General features: G+C 39.1%; 1 protein-coding gene across 3 annotated transcripts in view; it reads left to right on the plus strand.

The window, feature by feature from the left end:
- Nucleotides 1–22,283, plus strand: part of LOC126470045 (protein SET) — a 61,884-nt gene extending 39,601 nt beyond the window's left edge. The window contains exons 6-7 of one of the 3 annotated variants that reach the window (XM_050097542.1): nucleotides 17,748–17,932; nucleotides 18,058–22,283. In XM_050097542.1, coding sequence (XP_049953499.1) covers nucleotides 17,748–17,932; nucleotides 18,058–18,083 — 211 coding nt within the window. In that variant the 3' untranslated portion in view covers nucleotides 18,084–22,283. Of the gene's footprint in view, nucleotides 1–17,747; nucleotides 17,942–18,057 lie in introns of all 3 variants that reach the window. The other 2 variants (XM_050097543.1, XM_050097541.1) reach the window with 2 other exon arrangements.
- The last annotated feature ends 1,080 nt before the right edge of the window (nucleotides 22,284–23,363 follow it).

Raw genomic sequence — 23,363 nt, forward strand, 5'->3', positions numbered from 1 at the left:
AGGTCGAACAATTAATTAAAATGGGCAATGGAAGAGGAAGCGGTTCATGTTAACTTATGTTGATGGCCAGTCGTGAAAAGCAGAGCCAGAGGCTCTGCCTTCCAAGAATATGTCTGTTATGCTCAAAGTCTGGATTACAAGAGAGAGAAGCAATTTTGTTCTGCACCGCAGAACACTCCATTGTCCACACACATGATCGGTATCCCGTGCACGCTATTGGCTAAAAGCAATGGCGTGAATTCGCTAAAAGTTTCAGCAGAGGTCTCAAGGAGTTTCTTGTCAACAGTTTTAACTCGACAGAACTGCCTCGGTTTTGAAAGACAAGCAACTTGTGTCACATAGGCACAGCGTAAGTTGCTCTGGGAGTAGACTTGTAAAGATTTGACTGGGCCTTTGAAATAATTTTTTTAAACCAATTCCCTAAAATATTCCTTGACTGGCTGCCACCATGTAAAATGAACTCCCTTGTTATACCTTCCTCACGTTGTTGCATCCTGATGGTCACTAGTCCCTACAACAAAAGTCTGCCATCGGCATGAAGGGGTTCCATTTTTTTACGTAAATGCACATTTTGGAGTTTCTTATATTTCTAGCATGAACCAGCTTACCGCCAGTGCCACCGAGGCCCGATACCCCTTTATATTAATAGGGTTCCTGAATCGGGGTCACGTCCACTTCCTGCCCTCCCAGAAGATGACTCAGGCCATCAGTGGCCCCTTTACTGTGTTGCAGATTTATCTGCAGCACAGTCGGTCTTCATCTTGCCACCATTGTCACTTCTGATGTCTTTGATTACCCTGACAGCAACCTGTGAGAACCTCGAGAATAGTCTCAGGTCCTGTTCCCGCATTGTCCTCAGGGACTTCTCTCCAACTTCCACCACAAGGGTTTGGCCCTTCGGTGCAACCTTCCCGTTGATTACCTTCCAATCTTCTGTTGAGACTTTCAGGTTTTGAAAACCTATTTTCTGAATCATTGTCTCTGGAGAGGTATCCTTAAGGAGTTTTGGCACACAGATTAATATTTTTGTGGTCTTGAAGAGCTCAGGTGCTTTGCATCCTCCCATGGTGACATTTGGGGCAACTTTTCCTTAAGTCAGTCCGCTGTACCCACCCCCTCACAGACAATGATGACCACTGTGATCCAGATACTCTCTCCTGAATTTGGGTCCTGGACCAGTGTCCCCCCCCCCCCCCTTCCCCCAAATCTTCTCAAAGAGCATGAGCGGCTTCTGCTGCGAGGTGATCTTGACCAGTGGGTAGCCTTGCTGGATACCTGCCATCCTAAAAACCCAGACTACAGTACTATAGGTCTGTTTCCCTATTTCTTGCCTCGATTTTTTGTGGATATGCTTATCCTGAGAAGTGGGAGTCTTAGATTCCTCCCTTGTTCTCTTGCTGCCTGCCCTCAATGTAGAAGGGGTTTGTACACCCCCTTCACACTGGGACAGTCTTTTTCTTGGAGGTCTTGGGCTCAGGCCCTTTTATTTCCCTCCACTTTTGTTTAGGAAGCCACTCTTTTCATTCCTTTAGCTTTTGTTCTCTAAGAAGTTTCCTCCTCTGAGCCCCAGACAAGTCTTTGCTCTTAATCTGGCCCAACATCTCAGTAACCATTCTTACTTCTTGACCTGGTCTGTCCCCCTGTTTAGCTGAGGGGATGTTTTCCATCGGTTCCAGCCCCCATGTTTGGGTGTCTGCGGTCTCAACTTGCCCCTCACTATTACTATTTTCTTTAGTGTCCATTTTGGTCCCCCAAGAGCTGGGAATCTAATCGGTCCACACCACAGAAACCCCACGCAGTGCAAGGCTAATTACTCAGGGAGATCGCCCGGTATCCCTGAGGCTCCATTCTTGGCACATCTTCCCATGTGCCACGCACCCCTCGGCATGGATCGCATCACACCTTGGGTTGGGTATTGAGGAGTTAGGAAATGTTAAGGAATGGATGTGGGATGACAGGTTGTTGTGGGAGACACTTAGTCTGGTCCATCAGCCAAACGTTACCGACCATAGGTTCCCACAGTCGGCATAGCCCTCAGCTTCCTGCAATCACACAAGCCTCCCCACCCGCACAGACAATGCTACTTCAAGGTGGTGTCCCCCGGGGAGGTGAGTCCCTGTACTTTCATGTAGTTCCAATAGGTGGCGGCATTATAAGTAGCCTTCAAAATGGCATCTGAAATGGAAGTGTGTTTCAGGCAGAGAGGTGTTATTGAGTATCTTTTATCAGGAAACCAGACCATCGCAGATATTTATTGATGCTTGCAGAATGTCTGCGCAGACCTGACGCAGTGAACAAAAGCATGGAGCGTCCATAGATAAGGCATCTGTCATCATTGCAACCAGGTGGTGCGAACCTGTCTTATCTCCTGCCAGCTGCCCACACACAGCTGCGACTTGATAACTGAAGAAATGAACTACAGTGTATTCATTGCCACAAAAATGCAAATGAACTTCTCCTTCTCTATAACACAATGCATCACACATGTCTGCACTCCCAAATGAGCTCACAAAACTTCATTGGAGTGTTCTTCCAGGTCCACTATACAGTCAGAATCTCACACTTTCATCCGCTTGGCCCAATGAAGGATGCGCTCCATTTAGCAGTGCATGGATGATGGGGAGGTTATTGATACAGTGAGATGTTGGCTCTGACTTAACCGGTAGAGCAGTGCCATGTGTGTGTACAGGCCCTCCCATTAAGTTGGCATAAGGCTGTCGCATTGAACAGAAATTGTGTAGAAAAATATGGTTTTGTAGCCAAAAGAGTGGGGAATAATATGGTGTGTTGGAACAGTGAATAAAATTAACTTAATTTCAGAAAAAAAAGTGTCATTACTTATCAAATGCCTAATGTATTTACTCCGTGACTACTGTGTCGACATTTGCATACTATCAATATTGTTTGGTAGTATTTGAATGTTAATCCAAGCTGACAGGCAGAAAACCATTTTGAGTAGCAGCTTTCTTCATGAGTTGGTACAACAAATCTCTTTCGCCTATTGACAAAGTAAAATTACAGCCAAGATAATGTTTCGTACCCTTATATTCCTCAATTTTTAAGGAAAATGTTAAGAACTTCCAGTTGTATGGTGTTGCGGTTCCTTTTCCTCCCTATTCTTTCTGTCTAAACTACCTCAGAGCTGAAAAAGAGACAGTGTGGGCTAGTGTTGAGGAACTGAAAATTCATCATGTTTTATTTTGTGTGATAATAGTTCTATAAATCAAAGTCTTTACCAGGATGCTGTTGTCAAATAATCTATAGAAATGTCTCTTCATAATGCGGCCATATAGCAGTTACACATTTCTTGGGTGTAGCAATGTTGGAACTTGGAATAGAATGGAAAAAAAAGACGGATAAGATGCCCATTGTTTTGTGGCATCACATTCCTGTTCATACTGCACCATTCTTCAGGCGTTTTACTTCTGTGAACAAGTGTTTGGTTTGGCTAGCAGAGTAAAGAGAGAAATACGTTGTAGTTCCAGGAGCTTAGTATCAATGAAGTTACAAGATCTCAAAACCTGACATCAAGAGAAGTTCTTTGCTATTAAAAGTTTCCTACTAAGATACAGGTGTGAAACATTTGTTGATTTACATGCAACTGGAAGCAGAAGTTTGTCATGGGCCCAGGAAAGAATTTGAAGAAGGAAATTGTTCTCATAACTTGAAGAGGACCTAAAGAGTAAAATGTAAAGAGGCATATGATTAAAATGTCCCTTCTGTCAAATTTTGTGTATGTATTCCACCTGTAGTTTATGTCACTCGGGGACTTCTGGTATTTACAATAATACTATTAAGTAAAAATTATTTTGTGTGTGATATAAAACTTTACCAATTGGGAATGTGGTTTGAGAGAAATGTAAACTTTTCCATTTGACTGCTGGTGTTGATGAACAAAGGATCTACATTGTTCCTGTTGGTGGTGTGCTTAGGTCTAACATGTAGACTGAGCTGTATCAACTTTACAACCAGCAGCACAATACGTATGCAGCTGGGTTACACTTTATGCAGGTTATAAGTGAAATCTTAGCTAAAGTTCTCATAGGTATTGGAAGTGGTCATTATGTTGTAAATCTGAGGCCATGGTATCGGTGGAAAATTTTCCTCTGACTACATTCGCATGGTACTGGCTATGCGCAGTGGATTGTACCCTTGATGGAAAACATATTTTGTAGTTATTCACTATCAGGGGTGAGTTAGTTTCCAACTGCCACCTGTTATGGAGCAGCAGGTTACATATTTAGATTTTTCTGTGTTATTGCATAGTTTAATTCTTAAATACCAAACCTATTTTTGTATTTAAGAGATGTAATCTCGTGTTGTAGGTAACTGTAAAGGGCAGACTGGCACAGTCTGTAGCACAGTTCTCATTTATTTTGAATGACCAGCTACACAGCTCAATAAGGTGTCGGCCTCCATTGGTGACACTTGAGTAAGGTAGCAAGTTACTTATTGAGCTTTCTGTGAGTGCTTTTACTATTAATTCCTAAGTTAGTAGTACTAAGATGGATAGGATGTATGCATGCTGTGTGTGGACACAGGAGGAGCTGGTTGCGATTCATGAACAGCCGAAAATACTTTTGGCCATGGTAATCCGTCTTCGGGCCGCTGCCTGAGGGTGCAGCGTAGGTGGAGTATCTGGCGTGTCACATGGTATGCCTCAGGTGTCATTTGTTTCGCCCATGGGATCTAATGCCGAGGCACCTTTGTGTGTACCCAGCATGGTGGATCTGTCCTTACTGCAGAGTGGGTGGTAATGCTTTTGCATCACTCAAAGTGAAGAGAGCCAATGTGGAGGCTGGCTGTCTAGCCTCACTCACTCACCCCGAGTGGACAGCCGGTTACCCCTTCAGCAGGGTCTGTAGCAGGCACACCAGGGATGGGAGTCTAGTCATTATTGGGAGCTCCGATGTTAGGCATGTTACGGAAAGTGTCCAGGGCTGGAAAGAAGTGCGCTTGGTATGGTAGCCACATTTGAGATGTGGAAGAAGCCCTGTCTGTGGCTATCAAGTGCAGGGTGCAGTTGTGTGAAAGTTGTCTTTCATGTTGACACCAATGATGTCTATTTGTTTAGGTTCTGAGGCCGTTCTCAGTTTAGAAGAGTGCCTGGCAAATGTGGTAGAGACTGCTGGCCTCATGTGCGAGCTGCAAACAGCGCTCACAGTTTGCAGCATCATTACTAGAATTGATTGGGGTCCTTTGGTTTGGAATTAAGTGGAGGGTCTCAACCAAAAGCTTCGTTGATTCTGTGATGATCTTGGCTGCAGATTTCTGGAACTGCATTGTGGGGAGTTGTAGGGCTACCCTTGACCCAGGTCAGGGATGCACTTCACAAAGGAACCAACTAATCATGTAGCAGAATACTTGTGGAGTGCAAAGGGAATTTGTTTAAGGCTGGGCGTTCATGAACGCCCACCAGTCAGTGTGCAGAAAGTAAAATCAGACAGCATACAAAGTAAAGACACTTCAACTGTCAAAATTTTAGTAGTAAATTGTCAAAGTATTCATAAAAAAGTTCCTGCATTTACTGCCCTTCAGGAAATTTTTTCTCTGTACTGAATGGCTAAAACCCGAAGCAGAAAGCTCTGAAATACTTAGTGAGGTACGGAATGTATATTGAAAAGATAGATTAGACACTATAGGAGGGGGTGTTAGTTGCTCTCGACAAAAATTGAAATTGAGTCTGACTGAAGTTACATGGATGCGTGTAACTGTTCCACATGAGCTCGAGTTAATTATCGCATTTATTACTGGCCACCTAATTCCGTCGTGATAGTTTCACAACTACTAAAGGAAAGTTTATGCTCAGTAGCCGATAAGCAATTGGTGGCACCACACATTGATGAATGAACATAATTTAGTTGCAGTATGATGGACATAGAGGAATTATGGGCATAGTTCAAATGGATTGTAAATTGTGCTCTGGAGAAGTATGTGCTGAGTAAGTGATTAAGGGTGGGAAAGACGCAACATTGTTTAATAACCAAATTCAGAAATTGCTGAGGAAACAGAGAATGTTGCACTCTGTTAAAAGAACGTGAAAATGATGGCAGGAAGGCGTTAGTAGAGATGAGTGCTTCTATAAAAAGAGCAATGTGTGAAGCATGTAATTACTATCAATGTCATACCTTAGCAAAGGATCTTGCTGGTCGTGCATAAAATTGCCAAGTGCATCGAAGGCTTCTGTCCAGTCACCCATAGACCAGTCTGTTGTGACAGTAGAAAACAGCCAAAGAAAAGATGAAGTCTTAAATTTATAAATTTATTATTTGAACAAATCGTTGACAAAGGGGATCGTACAGATGTACCGTCATATGGCCGTTGCGCAGACACCCCTATGGAGGACATAGACATCCCTGGTGTAGAGAAGCAACTGAAAGAATTGAAAACAAATAATTCACTAAGCCCGTGTGTGATCCCAGTATGCTTTTACAGTACTCAGCTCCATTGGCCCCTTAGCTTGCATTTATCAGAGATATCATGCCTAGTGCGAAGTCCCCAACTACTGGAAAAAAAGTTCTGACAACTCCTGTATATAAGAAGGGTAAAAGAATGGAACCAAAAAATTATAGACCAATATCCTTAAAAGCTTTCCTGCAGAATTCTGGAACATTTTGTCTGTCAGAATATAATTCGTTGAGGTGGAAGAGCTGTCCATAAATCAGCACAGATTTAGAAATCATCACTCATGGGGAAATTAAGGTTGTTGCTTTCTCACATGAGAGACAAGAAAATTGTCAGGAGTGTGCAATGGAAGTGTGAGAGGTCTGCTATTTTCCTGTGTATACATAAACAATCTGACATACAGGGTGAGCAGCAATCTGTAACTGTTTTCTGGTGATGTGTGGGAAGGTGTCATCATTGAGTGACTGTTGGAGGATTCAAGATGACTTACACAAAATTTTTGGTTAGTGCAATGAATGACAGCTAGCTACAAAAAAAAACTAGTATCCAGTTTCGAAACTCAACTTCGAGGCTTAAACACTGAATAGATGTTTAGGGTTTATGGAGGAAATAGCCACACACAGAAAATAATGAACCCAAACACTTTCATTTTATGCTAACAATGTCCACTTTTCTACAAACCGTTTCTTACAGCTTGTTTCCTGTGTAAGTATCTATGTACCCAATATATTCGATACATGGAATAAAGTAGTTTTAGCACAGAGGTATGACGCACACATCAGACACATGATAGTCATTTGTGGTTCTCCTAGGTCAGGTACAGAGCAAACTGAATTAGCTTTATTGGGAAAATACGAGAAACAAATTATGCTCGGGATGAGTCTGTGAGGGAAAAGAAATTTCCTGATGCACAAAAAACTGAATTATGAATTAGTTTTTTTGTGTGGACAAAAAACACTTGACAAAGATAACAAAGTACAGACAAAAAAGATGGAAGCAATAACGAACCAAGTAATCCAAGGAAGATTGGAAACTGCAAGAACAATTATTTGGATATGAGAGTCAAAAAGCAGTGAAATATGATGGTCAAACTGTTTTCTCCCAGATGAAGTATGTTGCTAGGAAATATAGCAGTCAGCCTGTGTAAAAATGAATGATCGTTGAAGGAAGAACACACATGCTAATAAAACAAACAAAATATTACTGTAAAAATATTTTTTCTGGTAGGTTAGTACTTGGAAAAGCTACACACACAATAAATATTGCACAGTTCTCAAGGTAAATTTTAACAAAATAGTTTTTCACAAAAAATTGTGCTTCAGACAATAAGCAAACCACTTTATATTAAAAATAAGACTAATACAAATTGACTGTGACCAGGAATAGTATCACAAGTGAGTGAAATGCAATAGAGTGTTGATTATCTGAACTGGGGGAACATTGGTGTTGGGGAAACTGGTTTACTCAGATAATCAAACTAGATACTTTTATTCACCAATAAAAACTACGTATGTTTATAATATGAATGTTTTGGTGTTACAAAGGCAAGTACAGTAGGAATGTATGTAGTACAACCTAGTGAACAAAAAATATGTAGTACATATGCATTTTGAATGTATAGTAATTATTTGCAGGCTTCACTCTTAAAAATCCTTAATTTTGGTCTGTCTAAGCAGGCCTACCCACTTTCTTCAGGGCAGATATCTGATAGTGGTCACCTTCATCTTGCTTCAAACCATCACAAGGCAGAATCTACAAAGTAAATGCTTCAGAAGGAGCCAGTATATTTTCAGCTTCATTTTCCGGATCACTAGTTAATGAGATGCAGGTAGTGTCAGCATTGTCAGTGACAAGGTTTAGAGTTTTGCTATCCCAGGATTTGGTGCCCTGGATCTGTATCATAGACGCTCATCCATTCTTGAATGTCTTCATCACATTAATGGCAATTGAATTCTGTGCATCATTTTCAATTAGACTTTGAGAACTTTCTGCCATACTTAAAATTTTATTGAAGCTTTTTTTATTTCATGTTCGTTTATTTATTTATTTATTATAAATATTCTGTTCCTTTACACTGTCCCATGCGGCTCCAATCATCTAGGATGCATCTTTCAAATAAATATTTTTATGGTTTCGTAAGACTTTTTTCTCCCTGCTCTTCTCCTTCTAACAATAACTTACAAAATAATTATTTTCGTAACACAGTTTGGTTTTGATAATGACTTGATCCATGTACTGTCATAAGGAGATCATTTTGTGTGTGTGTAAAAAAAAAAAAAAAAAAAAAAAAAAAAAAAAAAAAAAAAAAAAAAAAAAAAATCACTTTTGCAAACTTATTCTTTCGCTTGATGATATCATGGGGCGGATGTGTGGGTGCGTTGTCAAGGAGCAATAATGTTTTCTCCCTTTTGCCATCCTTTAACTGATGAGTTTTTTCAGAGGGTGCAAAAACTTTCCATAAACTATTCCATGAAAATCGTACTACCCGTCAGTGCCCTCTTTTGTGAGTTGTAAACAGTAGGCGTCCCAGACACATTAATGAGTTAGGAACAATGCGATTTCTAACTTTTACCAGTGATGAGCATAGGCAGTTGGTGGCTATCAGTAACATCAGTACAAGCTAAAGCAATAATATGATCCTTGCTTATTTTAGGATGAGGTGCATCTAATTCACAACATGAAGCAAGAGTTTTTCATGGCAAAGCTTTCCAGTTGAACCCAGTTTCGTCAGCATCGTACGTGTTTTCAAGAGCACAATCTTCTTCCCTCAGTACGGCCGCTTGTTTGATTTTGAAAGAATTAGCAGACAAGTTTTTTTTTTCTTGTACTTGAATCTCAAAAATGCCATGTCTTGACATAAAGCATTTAATCGGCCAGTGCTTGCTTTAAAATGTGTTCCTGTGTTTGCCACTAGTAAACAGAATTGTATAGTTGTGTGTATATCTGTAATTGCTGACGGAACAACCTTGTACTCGTTAGATAACTTGGTTGCAGATTCAAATTCCTTTAAGCTTTTATTAATCTTCTTCTTAGCTCTCATAGAAAGGACAACATGTTTAGGTTTAGGCATTTTATATCACAAGTATACTTTATGCGGCACGATTGACACAAGTGATCACATAAAAGAGTGCAGATAGTTACTATTGTTGGCAACTAGGCATTTGGGGGTGAGAGAGGAGGGAGGGTGTATGGAGGACTGAACCACAAAGATCAAAGTGGGGGGGGGGGGGGGGGGACATGTGAATGAGTAACAGTTCGGTTGACTTCTGCTCTACTGTAATGGTATCTAATTCAGTATTGTAGCATGAAACACAAATGGAAAGTTAGTTTTAAAGGAATAGAAAAATATATCAGCATTAAATATAAGCTATTAAAGAAATGTTTGTATTAACTGGCCTAACTTACTCTCTTCCTTAAATAATTTAGCTCAGTTTTTGTCTGCAAAATGGTGTAATGTTCTAGAAACATCAATATTTTGTGCTCCTTTATTTTCAGTTGATGGTATTACCAAACCAATAACTTTTTCTGGCTTGTTATGGAACAGTAGTAATTATTTTCAGTTTGAAAAACAGTGCTCAGCTTTTGCAGTATTCAAAGGCACTATTAGATACATCAAAACTGCGCCCTAGACGGTAGGTCAACTCGGTACCAGTGAGCTGTTTTACTAGTAGCACTACTATGTCTTGCACACCAGAAAGTTTTGATATTTGCACATTAAGTAAAGTTCTTACCAACATCAACTGTGCTAGTAATACAATGGAAATGTCATTAGAAAATACTGGTCTAAAAGTGCTTCATTTGTAAGGTGTTGGTCACAGGTGGTAGATTAGAACAAAAACTAAGCTGCTCTGAAAGTGTCTGTAATGCTTCATGTCTTGACGCTGCAAATTTTGTTGCAAATAAATAACATATGTCACCTTTTTAAAAAGTTGAACTCTAAATTTGGTCACTGGCTCTTTCAGCCTCTCGTCCTAGGAAATCTCATTGTAGGTGGTCTTTGCTGTTTTCATTCATGTGTGAGGGAATTCACACTTTATACCCCATCTTTCACTGATACTGAAAGCTTTGTCAAGCAGTAGTCCTTTAAAAGTATTTCTTTTAGTCCCATTCCTAAACGGTGACATGTAGCTATAATGTCCATAAATAAGAAATTTTGACTCAACAACCTCATTTTTTGAGAAAGCTATCCTAAAAGAGCATGATGTCCAATCAACTCAGAATTGGCAGGATCGATAGATAATCGAAAATTAAGCATTTTTTCTCAATGTATATGGGGTCCATTAACAGGTATTTTCTTAGAAATCAAGGAAAGACACTTCATTTGACTGCTGCTTATGTATCCATAAGGTAAGAGCTGTTGAACAAAAGTGTCACTGGTGTAGTGACCAAGGCATCTGATTGCAGAGCAGAGAGACTTTGTTCAGTTCCTAGTTGTATTCTGAAGGTTTTTTATTCATATTTTTTCCATTTCGAAATTGTCCTCACTCTGTTTAATGTCCTCAATTTCCTTCAAACAGATAGATGGATGGTACTTGTCATAAACATTTGAAGTAAATATACTTGGAGCATCACAAACATCTTATGAATACACCTGCATCGTTCCTTGAGAAGATTCAGAGGGAAACAAACTTGGTTAACATTTAAAAATATTTGTTTTACAGGAATTTTGATGCGCATCACGCATATGATAACATTGAAAAATCAGTGCTGAAAATTGGCCATGGTTTATGCTGTAAACCATTATTACCTCTGCTTGGCTGTGCAATTCCCACTTCTTTTCCAGAAGCAGGCTGTAATTTTGTAACCTCTGAATAAAGTTTTTAACTTTGTGGTAAAAACAAAATTTAGTTTGCTAGCGCACAGGTGGGAAGTTTGATGATATTATGTGTACTGTGCAAGTCGATTGCCCCCTCCTCATCTATAAACATCCTGTCATACATGAATGTGTTAGTTTGTCCATCCCTAGAAATCCAGTATCAGACAAAACTTGTTTTTAAACATTGGAAAGTGCAGGTTGGAATGTCAACAATCTTATGAAAAGGATAGATTGCTACTCGCTGTAAAGATGACATGTTGAGTTGCACAATGAAAAGATTGTTACAAATAAGCTTTTGGACAAAGCCTTCTTCAGAAAAGAAATGCACTCACATTCGCACAAGCAAACACACCTCACACACACGACTGCTACCTTCAGTTACTCTGGCCAGACTGGAACAGAAATGTGTTGAATGGTAGCAACAATCTGAAACAGGATGGAGAAGGGGAGGGATAACAGGGTACGGGAGGGGAAGAGGCATCTGCACTGCCTGGCAGAGCATGCAGGGACTAAAAGTCGCAAGACAGGGCTGACAGGAACAGCGTTGGGAGGCTGTGGGGAAGGGAGAGCAGGGGAAAAATTAGTGAGTGGAAAGGAGAGGAGCATAGAAGGGGAAAAGGCAAGTGGATGCGCTGGCAGAGAGCAGTGTGCAGTGAAGGTGAGGAGAGGCAAAGTGTGAAAAGTTGACAGAACAGAGGGGCCGAAAACAGTTGGATTGAGGATGGGGGATAAGTAGATTACCATAGGTTGGGGCTGGGATGATTTTGGGAATGGAGAATATGTTGTAAGAATCGCTCCCATCTGCGCAGTTCGGAAAAGCTGTCAGTGGAGGGAAGGATGCAGATGCTGGGATTATGAAGCAGCCACAGTAATAGAGTATTTTATGTACAGCTGTGTGTTGTGTCACAGGGTAGTCCACTTTGCTCTCGGCCACAGTTTAGCAGTAGCCATTCATCCTTGTGGACAGCTCTCCCATCCACTTTACTTGGTCCTCCTCAACCCCTCATGCCACCTTCTTGGTTGCTGACCACCCCCTCTGATAGCTCCATCCACACATCTGTCCACATTAAACTCAACAACCACCAATAGTACCTGCATTTTGACAGCTGTTGTCCTTTCCACACCGAAAAATCCCTCCCATACAGCTTGGCCATCCAGGGATGGCAAATCTTCAGTGACTATAGATCCCTTGCCTGGTATGTTGAAAGTCTCACAAAGGCCTTCATGGATATCCTATACCCTGTACTCTATACCCCAGACCTACATTGCAACAGATATCTGGTGCCAGATCACCGTACACTGCCTCATCCTCACTAACTCCCAAGAACCATCTTCAAAGGAGAGCCTCCCTTTGTCACCCAATACCAACCTGAACTGGAACAACAGAACCACCACCTTCATCAGGACTTTGATTGTCTATCGTTATGCCCTGGAATGACACATATCCTACCCAAGCTCGCTCCCAGCCCTTCGTAAGTTGGTGCTCCATTGCCCGCCCAACCTCCACAACATCCTAGTCCATCCCTATGCCACCCCCAGTGCCAACCGCTTGCCACAGGGACAATGTGGAAGACTCAGTTTCAAGAGCTGCACAATCCACTCACCCAACACAAGTAAGTTTTGTCATTGGCTTATCCTACCACATCAAAGGCTAGGTGACATGTGAAAGCTGCCATGTTACATACTAGCTGTGCTGCAATCATTGTTCAGCTTTTTATATTGGTGTGGCCACCACCAAACTGTGGCCAAGAGCAGACTGGACCATCCTGTGTTAAAATGTGGAGCTGTAAATAACATGTGGCACTTGATTTCAGTGGCTACTTCACAACTCAGGCCATCTTGATCCTACCCTCTACCACCAGCTTATTTGAACTGCGCTGGTGGGAATTATCCTCACAATAAATTCTCCGCTCCCAAAATCATCCGGGCCTCAATCTACAGTAACTGACTGTCCCCACACCCTACCCCAACTGTTTCTGGCTCCTCTGTATTGTCACCTCACAATTTGCCTACCGTGCATTGCTGTCTGCCAGCAGATCCACCAGTCTTTTCCTCTTCCCTGCTCTTCTCCTTTCTGCTCTGTGTTTTTCCCCTCCTGCTCCCCCCCCCCCAGCCTCTCAATGCTCTCTCTCTCTCTCTCTCTCTCTCTCTCTCTCTCTCTCTCTCTGCTCTGTCCTGCCATCTCTAGTTAATGCATGCTCTGTAAGGCTGTGTTCCTCTACCCCCAACCATACCTTGCTATCCCTTCCCATTCCATATTGTTACTCCCATTTAACACATTTCTGTTCTGGTGTGGCCAGAGGTAGCAGTGTGTGTGTGTGTGTGTGTGTGTGTGTGTGTGTGTGTGTGTGTGTGTGTGTGTGTGCGCGCGCGCGCGAGACAGAGAGAGGGAGGGGGGGGGGGGGTGCTTGCATGTGTGAATGTTTGTGTGTTTCTCTTTCTTGAAGAAAGATTATTTGTAACAGTCTTTTCATTGTGCCTGTCTGCAAGTCAACTTGTCATCTTTATGGTGAGTACAATTTATCCTTTTCAAAATATATCAGCAGTGTAATGACTTTAAAATTTTCTTAAGCTAGGTTTTGTAAATTGAATATTCTGTTTCCCGGATTTGGAACCTGTGGAATAAACATTTTTTTAAAGAGTTGGTTAATCGATTCACCTCTTCTATACCCCGGGGACCAAATTAATCATTAATTTCTTATTAGCACAGGAAAACGTTAGGCTACAATTTTCCAGATGCTGTGATGGATATTGCACTGTCTGTGAGTGTGTTATTTTATGTACACAGCCGACTGTGACAAAGGTTAGTGTCGCTCCCTTATGCAGTAACGTGCACTGAATCCTCGTCACTACAGCAATCTTACTCGGAATTGTTTTGATACAATGAGAGGCTTAAAATTGTATTTCATTATTAATTAAAGTCATTTGAGAAATTTATTGGCCTACTTTGTTGTTATTCCTAATTGATTCACTTACTGTGTTAAACCTACTGTTCCTACCAATTTCGATGCAGAAAAAATACAAATGAGAAAAAAAAGAAAAATGGAAAAAAACTGCATAGTACAACTGGGAATTGAACACAGGTTCTCTGCTTCAGAGTCAGATGCCATGGTTGCTACACCAGCAGTGCATAGCTTCTGGTTACGTAAGCAGCAGTCGACAAAGTTTCTTTTCTTGATTTGTAGGAAAATATGCATTTGTGGATGCCATATATGTTCAAAACTGTTCAGTTTTCCATTATCTATCGATCTCATCAATTTTTAGTTGATTGCACGTCATGATGTTCAGTGGTAGTTATACAAAAAAAATAGGGGTTGTTGGTGTCTGGTTGCATACAAGCAACTTGCCAAGTACAAGCCGAATCAGTTGTCCGTGTTGGGGGCGTTCCATTTGTTATTGCTACACTTTGTTCATTACATTTCTTGATCACAACAATTATGTTTGGTAGAATCTTCAAAAAGTCTAAAAAACCCAATTCTGTGTCTCTGTTGGGTACCGGTAATTGGCTGTTACATGGTCAGCTTATGTGGAATGTAAACTGTCGCTGTTTTCGGCTCTGAGTTGTGATTTCAAATGTCCACAGCCACAACCAGTCGGACTACCCAGTGACAAACAAACAAACAATTTTCACTTATATATTTCCAACATTAAATAGAACACAACTACATAAAATAATAAAATTCAATAAGACAGATTACCTTTGGAAATGTATACAGGGTGTCCCAGAAATCATTTGACAAACTTCTAGGTGAGATGGGGCACATCATTAAGGTTTTAAAATAGCTTAGCAACCAATGACCACAAACATCAGGGTAAGTGGTAGCAGAGGTGAAGATCGGAAAGGAAACAAGAATGTGATTCATTGGAAACACTTACTATACATCATGTAATACACCATGTGTACTCATTGATACAGCTCTAATGTTACAAGTATGTTTGGAGTTTGCACCATCAAACACCATGTGTGCCTGACACCTGCAGAGAATTGACTGCTGGACACACTCACACTGGAAGTTTCTTTGATTGTAGCAGCTGGGCAAATGATTCTTGCAACAAGATACATTTCAGATGCCACAGGATTGCTATATTTGAGAGAAGTCATAGCTTAGCACAGAAAGAAATAATTGCTTGATAAATCTGGTAAGTGTGGGGGCCAAGGAACCCATCCACCATGCCCAGTCCATCGATGCGGCAGTGGTCTGTTCAAATGCCTGTGAGTAGGCACATCATGTTCAAACCACATGCTGCCTCTCACATTTACTGGTAACATCCTCTGGCATGCTGGGAAGAACCTGTTCCAGAAATGTCTGATAATTCGTGGTGGTAAAGCAGAAAGGTAAAAGGTATTGCCCAATTGAAGTGATGTTGTGTCATGTGGTGCCACATGCCATGTGGGGCTTCCTGGTGCTCACAAATGCGCATTGTGGTGATTGACTATGCCATACCTAGTAAATGTGGCCTCATCAGCAAACAATACCTATGCTGTGAAATACACATCTCTCCACTTGGCCATTTTGTTGCAGAAACCACTGTGCAAAAACTGCATTATTTGGGTATGTTAGGACTCGGCATTCAAGACACACTGCACACTGTTATGAGACATTCTTAAGCCTGAGGTAATGGCACGTATGCTGGTGCTTGGATTAGTCTCCACAGAATCCGACACATTTCCTTCCCTAATGACTAAATATACCAATTGTGACCAGCCCTCACTAGCCCTGCCACGCCTTAATCACCCATACTTGCACAAACTGTGGTGCAGTTTATGTCTGGGAAACATTGTTGATAAATGCATCTAGTGGCTTGTCCATTGCCCTCAGCTATTCCATACATTATGTGTGCATCTGAAAGTTCACATTTCGTATTTCGTTCCGTGCTTCTTACATGCTCGATAGTGCTTGAATAAGGAAACCCTCACATTCCCCTCCAGTACTCACACCTAGCAGAGTTCTCTTCCAGTACTCTCGTGTACAGCCACACCTACGTTGTTGCGTACACCATGGGTTGCTATGCATGATGTGCATAACCTCCCCTAGAAGTTAAGACACCCTGTGTAAGATATGCATCGTAGAAACACAGTCATAAAGTAGCTGAACGGAGATGAAACTGGACCAACATTTTAACTGGAGCATTTGCTCCACAGATCAGTTGAAACAGACTAACCATAGGATGAACCTTTCCCACCCGAAGCACGAACACGTGAGTGCTGCCAGGATTAATCATTGTATTAATAGGTTTTACTGACAATCGGTTTTTGACTGATGATAGTAAATCGTGTCGTACTAGTTAAATTAACTCCCCTTTTTGTAAGTAAGTTCATTGTTGTTTACATAATTCTGATATATTTGGAATGCAATTCATGAGCTGAAAATAGAACACCCAAGTTAAGCCATGATGTTGTATTTACTATACTACTCATAAGTCTTGTTCATTGAACGCCATGCACTCAACAAAATGTCTAATCTACAAACTACTAAATATATGATGCCATGTTAACATGTCAAACAAAGAGGAACACTAGGGATTTTAAGGACAGCTTTCATTTTTATATCAGATTGGCATAATCCATCAGTTTATGGAATGTCACTGACGTCTATTAACTCTGTTTAACAGAGCCCTTGTTTGTAACAGCACAATGTTGAAAATTATCCTTACCTGTGAATGTAATAGTGCTGATCCTTGTCATACTGCCTGGTTGGTTGATTCAGCCATATTAACCATGAGGTAGAATTTTTCCATGCCTTTCTTTTCATTCCTTCTCGCTGTGGTTTTTTTTTTTCTCACGTCACTTTGGTATGACTCTTTCATATTGAGAAATTATAGGTAATTATGATGATGAACTGTAAAAAAAGTCAGTAATTTAGCTCATACCCAAAGTACTAGTTGTGGAACACATAATGGACATCATGAACTTACATTGATGCATCTCATGTTTTGTACTTAGCTACTTTTTGTTTATATCTTAATTTTTCATTATCTTTTACTTCCTTCCTTCCTTTCTTTCGAATATTAGAGTCACCTCATAATCTGCGACCGCAACCTAATTATGTCGTTAGTTATGGTGCATGTAGGGTCAGAAGGCAACTGTACCTACCACTGACAGCCAGAGAGATTCTAATTCCAGGAAACTTGATTTGAGTAATGTTACACATGTCCTCATCTCAACACAGTTTTTAAAAAACTGTATTATTTTTTATAATTGTTTCATCTTTTAACAAACTCGCAATGAAGATAAGTAAAAATCACTAAAATCAATATTGTTATTTACATCTGTGATTTTTACAGTTAATGTGTATGATATGAATTAACATGACCTTTGGTAGTTAATAGATACCTCTTCAGATTTCTTTAAATATGCTTTTAATGTTTGTGGAGGCTATTCTCTTATGCTGACAATCCTCTTTATTTTTTTTAACTTTTACCTTTCACTATATCAGTTCTATAAGATATTGTTTAGTTATATGTAATAATGGGCACACGTGATAAAGTTACTGATGCATGTCCTAAATTATGTAATAATCCTCAGTATGTATGCTGCTGCTAGTGAAGATGAAGGAGATGACTCTGTGGTTGTTGTGGAAGACATGGAAGAAGAAGATGAGGAAGCAGAGGCAGAAGGTGAGGGAGATGATGATTGCGATGTTTTGGTGGAAGAGGAAGAGGAAGATGATGAAGACGATGATGATGATGAAGAGGAAACTGAAGAAGTGGGTGAGGAAGGTAAAATATTAGCATGCCTGCATGGGATACGTGTGTGTTGTCTGAAAAGTGTGTGTTACCTAGAAAGTAGATAAAGTAAAAGTTGTGGAGTGTATGAATATACTTCTTTTTTTCAGAGGAGGTTGAAGGTGGCGACGAGTGAGCGTTTTACGGGTTTCAGTGACTGAAAGTGTGTACTGAAAATCAGTGATGGACAATTGTGGAGGATTCCAAACCAGCACAGTCCCTGGCAGTGAGGCATTAATGTGTAATAACAATTGTAAATTATTATTAAAAACTAAAGTGATCGGACGTAATGTGAAAGATGCGCTGCTGTAGTAGCCATTTTCTTGACGTGAGTGAGTGACTGATCTTAAATAATGCTCATAAACTTAATGTTGGGTGTACTGATCCTGCATTTTATGTTGTAGAGATATATTTTAAACTGTTTGTGTGCCACACCTCTTTGCAACTGCCTGATATATCACAATTTTAATTTATAACCGATGCTGCCTGTTTTATAAAATCAGACCATCGTGCTGCAGAAAATGGCACCTACATGATCAATGAAAAGGTAGAGGTAAGGGGCACATTTTGTATGCCAGATGGAAATGTTGTCAGACAGTCTCTCACTACCATTCTCCTCAGTCCCCACCCTCCACCCACTTTTCCACCTACCAACTGCTGTTTGTTCATTAGTTGTCACTGTGGTCTTACTTAATACTATTGTTTATCCCTTCCTCCCTCCCCAGCATCCCATGCCCCCTTGTCTATGTTAAATTTTTGTTGGTGAATGAAAAAAAATGTGGAATAATGTTAATATATTATTTTCGCCTAAAATAACAGTTCAGTAATATATTATGTTTGAAATTAGTTCTACAGATCATGTTGTTTTATTTTGTTTGAAGTTAGTATTATGAACATGTTGTTCAGTCACTGAAAATGTGTTCCGACAGTAGATTCAAGAGTTTATTTATCCGCCCACCACCATTGAAACTTACCAAGAGTAAAATTTGACTGTTCATGTTGTTTTTGTACTTGATTTTGTCCAATTATTGGTTCTATCCCCATTTATTAAAGATGAAAGGTAATATTATTGCCATTCCACTAATCAATATTTTTATTGTCAAATGTGTTTTTTGGCAAGTAGATAAAATTTAGGATAGTTCCCATATTTTCCAACTGTTCTCATTTAGATACTTCAATCCAGATTAATTTTCTATTCTTTCTCCTTTAAATTTACTCATATTTTTGGTACTTCGCAAAACAAATATGACAACGAAAGCAATCAATTATTGATAACATTATTTAACTGGATAGCCCTGAAAGCTCTTCAATCACAACAGTCGTTTATGTGTGTGTGTTCTGCCGCTGCTTGCAAAAGAAATGGTGTTCTATCATCTATTTTTAATTTTTTACATTTCTGTGGTCCCATAAGGACCTGTTCTAAGGGATTTATTTTGTGGAGATCAGTTACTTGCAAAGAAGTGAAGTGTATCAATTCCACACCTGTGGAAGGCGTTTCTGCCTTTCGTGTAACTTTCTTCCCGCTTAGTGACTTTGCAAAACATACAATGTTTTGCCATCCATTTTTTAATTTTTTACACTTCTATGGTCCCATATAATTCATTCTTAATGAATTTATTTGGTGGCTATCAGTTACTTGCAAAGAAGTAAAATGGTTTTCACTCCACATTTGTGGCAAGTGTCTAGCTTTTGAAAATAATGCTTCATAGCGCTTGATGGGAAACATTTTTCACACTGTTCTCTAATATATTACAGGGTTGGTTTTCATTATACTTTTTTATTTAAAATACATTAAAATTGTGTATATTCATTACCTAAATCCTCTCTGAAAGCACAACATCTTTTTCCTCACTTTCCTTGTATTTAAAGCAGTATAATTTTAAGCTTTCTACTGTTCTTTGTAGAAAACTTGCATGGTTAGATAAACCATAGCCAATGTTTTGTGCCATGCATTTGTTTTTCAGATGCAGTGTGTGGCATTAAAACTGATTTCCAAGGATACTTTGTTTTAAATTTTATTTCTAAAAAGAATAGCAAACTTAGAAAGCTGTTATAACGGTTTCTCTACCCTTATCGTTAATGAAGTGTTTTGTATTTAGGATTCCATCACAATCCCCATGACTTCAAAAGGGAGTCAGGTTGCTATGAACATACACAACTAATACTCTTTGTAATTGCTGTAATTATATTGATTTTTCACCGTAAGATGGTTGCCATTGAAAACATTTGTCTTAAACTTTCACACAAGTAATCAGTTTGTTACTAAAAATCTATAAATGTTTACATAATTTTATAAAATTTGTTAGTATCATATGGAAGTATACTGCACAGTGAGTTACCAACAACTATAAACACACTGGCTTCACATCACTTCTCTTCAACAGTAAACATGTTAAGATTATATTGACAAGTGCCATTTTGGTACTGCTACAGTATTGTTAAACTTTCAGGTTCTCAATTAGTTGAGACATTTGGATTTGTTCTCTTGTGGATTTTTATCTCCTGTGTGAATATGTGGTGGTTTTAATTTTTTGCAGTTGCAGTTGTTCCTTGATTTTGTTTGAAGAATAACAACTTAATATGGTTAAGGATAACAATTTGTGATGAAACTACTTTCTTGTAAGTTGCCATATTGTTATGATTGATGTTTATCTGGAAGTGAATAGGCAAATGTGCTTTATGGTAGGACGAAAAGAGCATGTGCAAAATGTTTCCATTATGTTGAGCATTTAAATTCTGTTAAAAGTGAAGTTACAGATATTGCTGCCAAAGTATTATATGTATTCTTTATCTGAGCATTAAGTTTACTCTTCACATTTGTGAAGATTGGAACTGTGGAAGGCCTGTGAAATGACAAACATGGTAATAACTTTCACTGTTGAAGTACATTCCTCTGAAAGGTTGAAAAGAAATTTGTGGCATTTCAGAAGTACTACATTTCTCCACATTCAGATGCAGAGGTAGCCATCTGTACTTTAGTTGCTATCAGTTTCAGGAAATTTATTAACTGTATTTTTAAATAAATAATTTTGATACCCTATAATAATAGTAAATGTTGAAATCAGTGTTCCCAAAAGATGTAGTAACTGTAAGGTATTGAAGATATTAGGTAATAGTCTAGTTGTAATTTTCTGCATAGTGAGTTCATGAGTTCTGTAAATCTGTTCTGTATGCACAATGTAAAATATGATATACAGATTTTTTAAGAAAAAGAAAATCGAAATGTACTGTGTACCTTCACTTTATTTTGGAATACTTTGACTCACTAATAAGTTGTTTATGTATAAAAACTATCCATGAGCAGAATGGAAAAATGTAACCTTTTTTTTTTTTTAAAAAAAAAATTACTCCATATATTCATCAAATGGAAGTGTGATACCATCCCCCCTCCCCACTCTCTCTCTCTCTCTCTCTCTCTCTCTCTCTCTCTCTCTCTCTCTCTCTCTCTCTCTCTCTCTCTGTGTGTGTGTGTGTGTGTGTGTGTGTGTGTGTGTGTGTGTGTGTGTTGGTTGTTGGGGTGGGGAGTGCTCACAATATTCCCCACGCCCCACCCTTACACATTTCTGTGCCAATTTCCTGTGCCAGTTGCAGCTTTCCCAGTATTAGTTGTACAGTGTGTTGAAGTGTACTATTATGGAAGCTATACAAAATTCTACGTTACTTTACTATCGTGATGATTATAGTAGCTTTAAACCCTACGTGTAATAAAGTAACTCTTTATATAACAAGACAAAACTTGCAGAAAAGTCAGTTGCCAATCTTCTGCACAAGCATTTCAGTGAGCTGTAATTCGAATAAGAGAGATCATTTAAAATACTGTATGGTATTTGTTTCACTGTGTCTTCTGATCTTTTTTAATGTGATCTGAAATGTTTTATCAGTAGTTCCACATAGAATGTTGAAAAATCTAGCAACATGTGCTCTCTGTGCGAAAATAGGTAAGTATGCTGTTGAATGTAATCAAAAGTGGTAAACCTCTGAGAAAAATTGTGTACCTACATTGCCTGTTTGAGATTCTTTATGGCCTGTTTAGTTTTTTTTTTTTTTTTTTTTTTTTTTTTCCTGATGTGCAGGGCCAGTGATGGTTGCATTCCACTTAGCTGTAACACACCTTGCTGAGCATTACTGCAGTAAGACTGTAATTCAATTAAAAATAATTGAGGTGGAAAACTTCTTCCTGTCTTAGTCTTAAATTTTTTTCGGTATTTCATAGTGAACGGGAAACGTAGGCTAAGAATATTTTTAAAAATTTTTAAGTGAACTATCAGCGTTGTGATAGGCATGATTTCAAATTCATGTACTTATGAAAATTTTTTGATAAAGAAAAACAAAAGTACTTCAATCTGCTTTTCTTTAATGATTTAACCTGAGTTCTAGCAAAGTAAATAATTATTTTCCTGTAGAAATATGGGTTAATAAATAGGTATTGAGTCCCAAGAATCAGCTCTAAACAAATAACGTTTTTTCTTTGTGCTGATTCTTTTGAAGATAGTAAGGTGCACCATTTCAGTAATAGTGTGTGGTGCCTATAATTCTAGATCCTGTTACAATAAATTAAGACTCTTAAATGAAATGTAATTTTGTCATGAACTTTGTCTGAAGCATAGGCTTGTTATGAGGAATTGTGAACATAAATGAAAAGTAAGTGTGTGTGTGTGTGTGTGTGTGTGTGTGTGTGTGTGTGTGTGTGTGTGATGGAATGTAAGGTTGTACAGAAGTGGAATGTGGGAAGTAAGCAGTTCAGACAATAACAGAATGGAAGGTTTTGAAATGTGATGCTACAGAAGGATGTTGAAAATCAGATGTGTAGATTCAATAATTAATGATGAGGTACTGAGGCAAATAGGGAAAAGAAGAAATTTGACACAGTTTGACTAAAAGAAGGGATCAATGTACAAGTACACAGGCTAAGGTATAAAGGAATTAACAGTTTTGGTAGTGGAAGGAAATGTGGGGTTAAAAACTTCAGAGGTAGAAAAAGACTTCACACAGGATAGACTACCGTAGAGAGCTGCATTAAACCAGTCTTTGGGGTGAAGAAGACCACAAAGGCAAAAAAGTGTATGACTCATTGAACTTCTGACTTCACCACAAAAAGTGTGACCTTAGCCAACTCACCGTTCAACAGTCCTTAAAAATTTACTACTCCAATAACAGGAGTTAACTATTTAAATGTATTAAGAGGATTATCACCAGTTTGTGTAAGTAATACATTCAGAAATTGCAAGACTTGCTGTTGTGATGTCATTGGTATCACGCAAAAATATTCAATATATTTAATAAGGGTTTGGATCCTTATCTCCCATTGTGTGCATAGTACATTCTAAATTGTCAGCAGCTTCAAAGAATGTTTTAAGTTTTACATGAAATAGGAACTTTAAACTCATAGATGCATTTGCTTTTGTACACTTACAAT

The sequence above is a fragment of the Schistocerca serialis genome, chromosome 3 (assembly GCF_023864345.2).
Source record: "Schistocerca serialis cubense isolate TAMUIC-IGC-003099 chromosome 3, iqSchSeri2.2, whole genome shotgun sequence".
In the NCBI taxonomy this organism is placed as follows: domain Eukaryota; kingdom Metazoa; phylum Arthropoda; class Insecta; order Orthoptera; family Acrididae; genus Schistocerca; species Schistocerca serialis.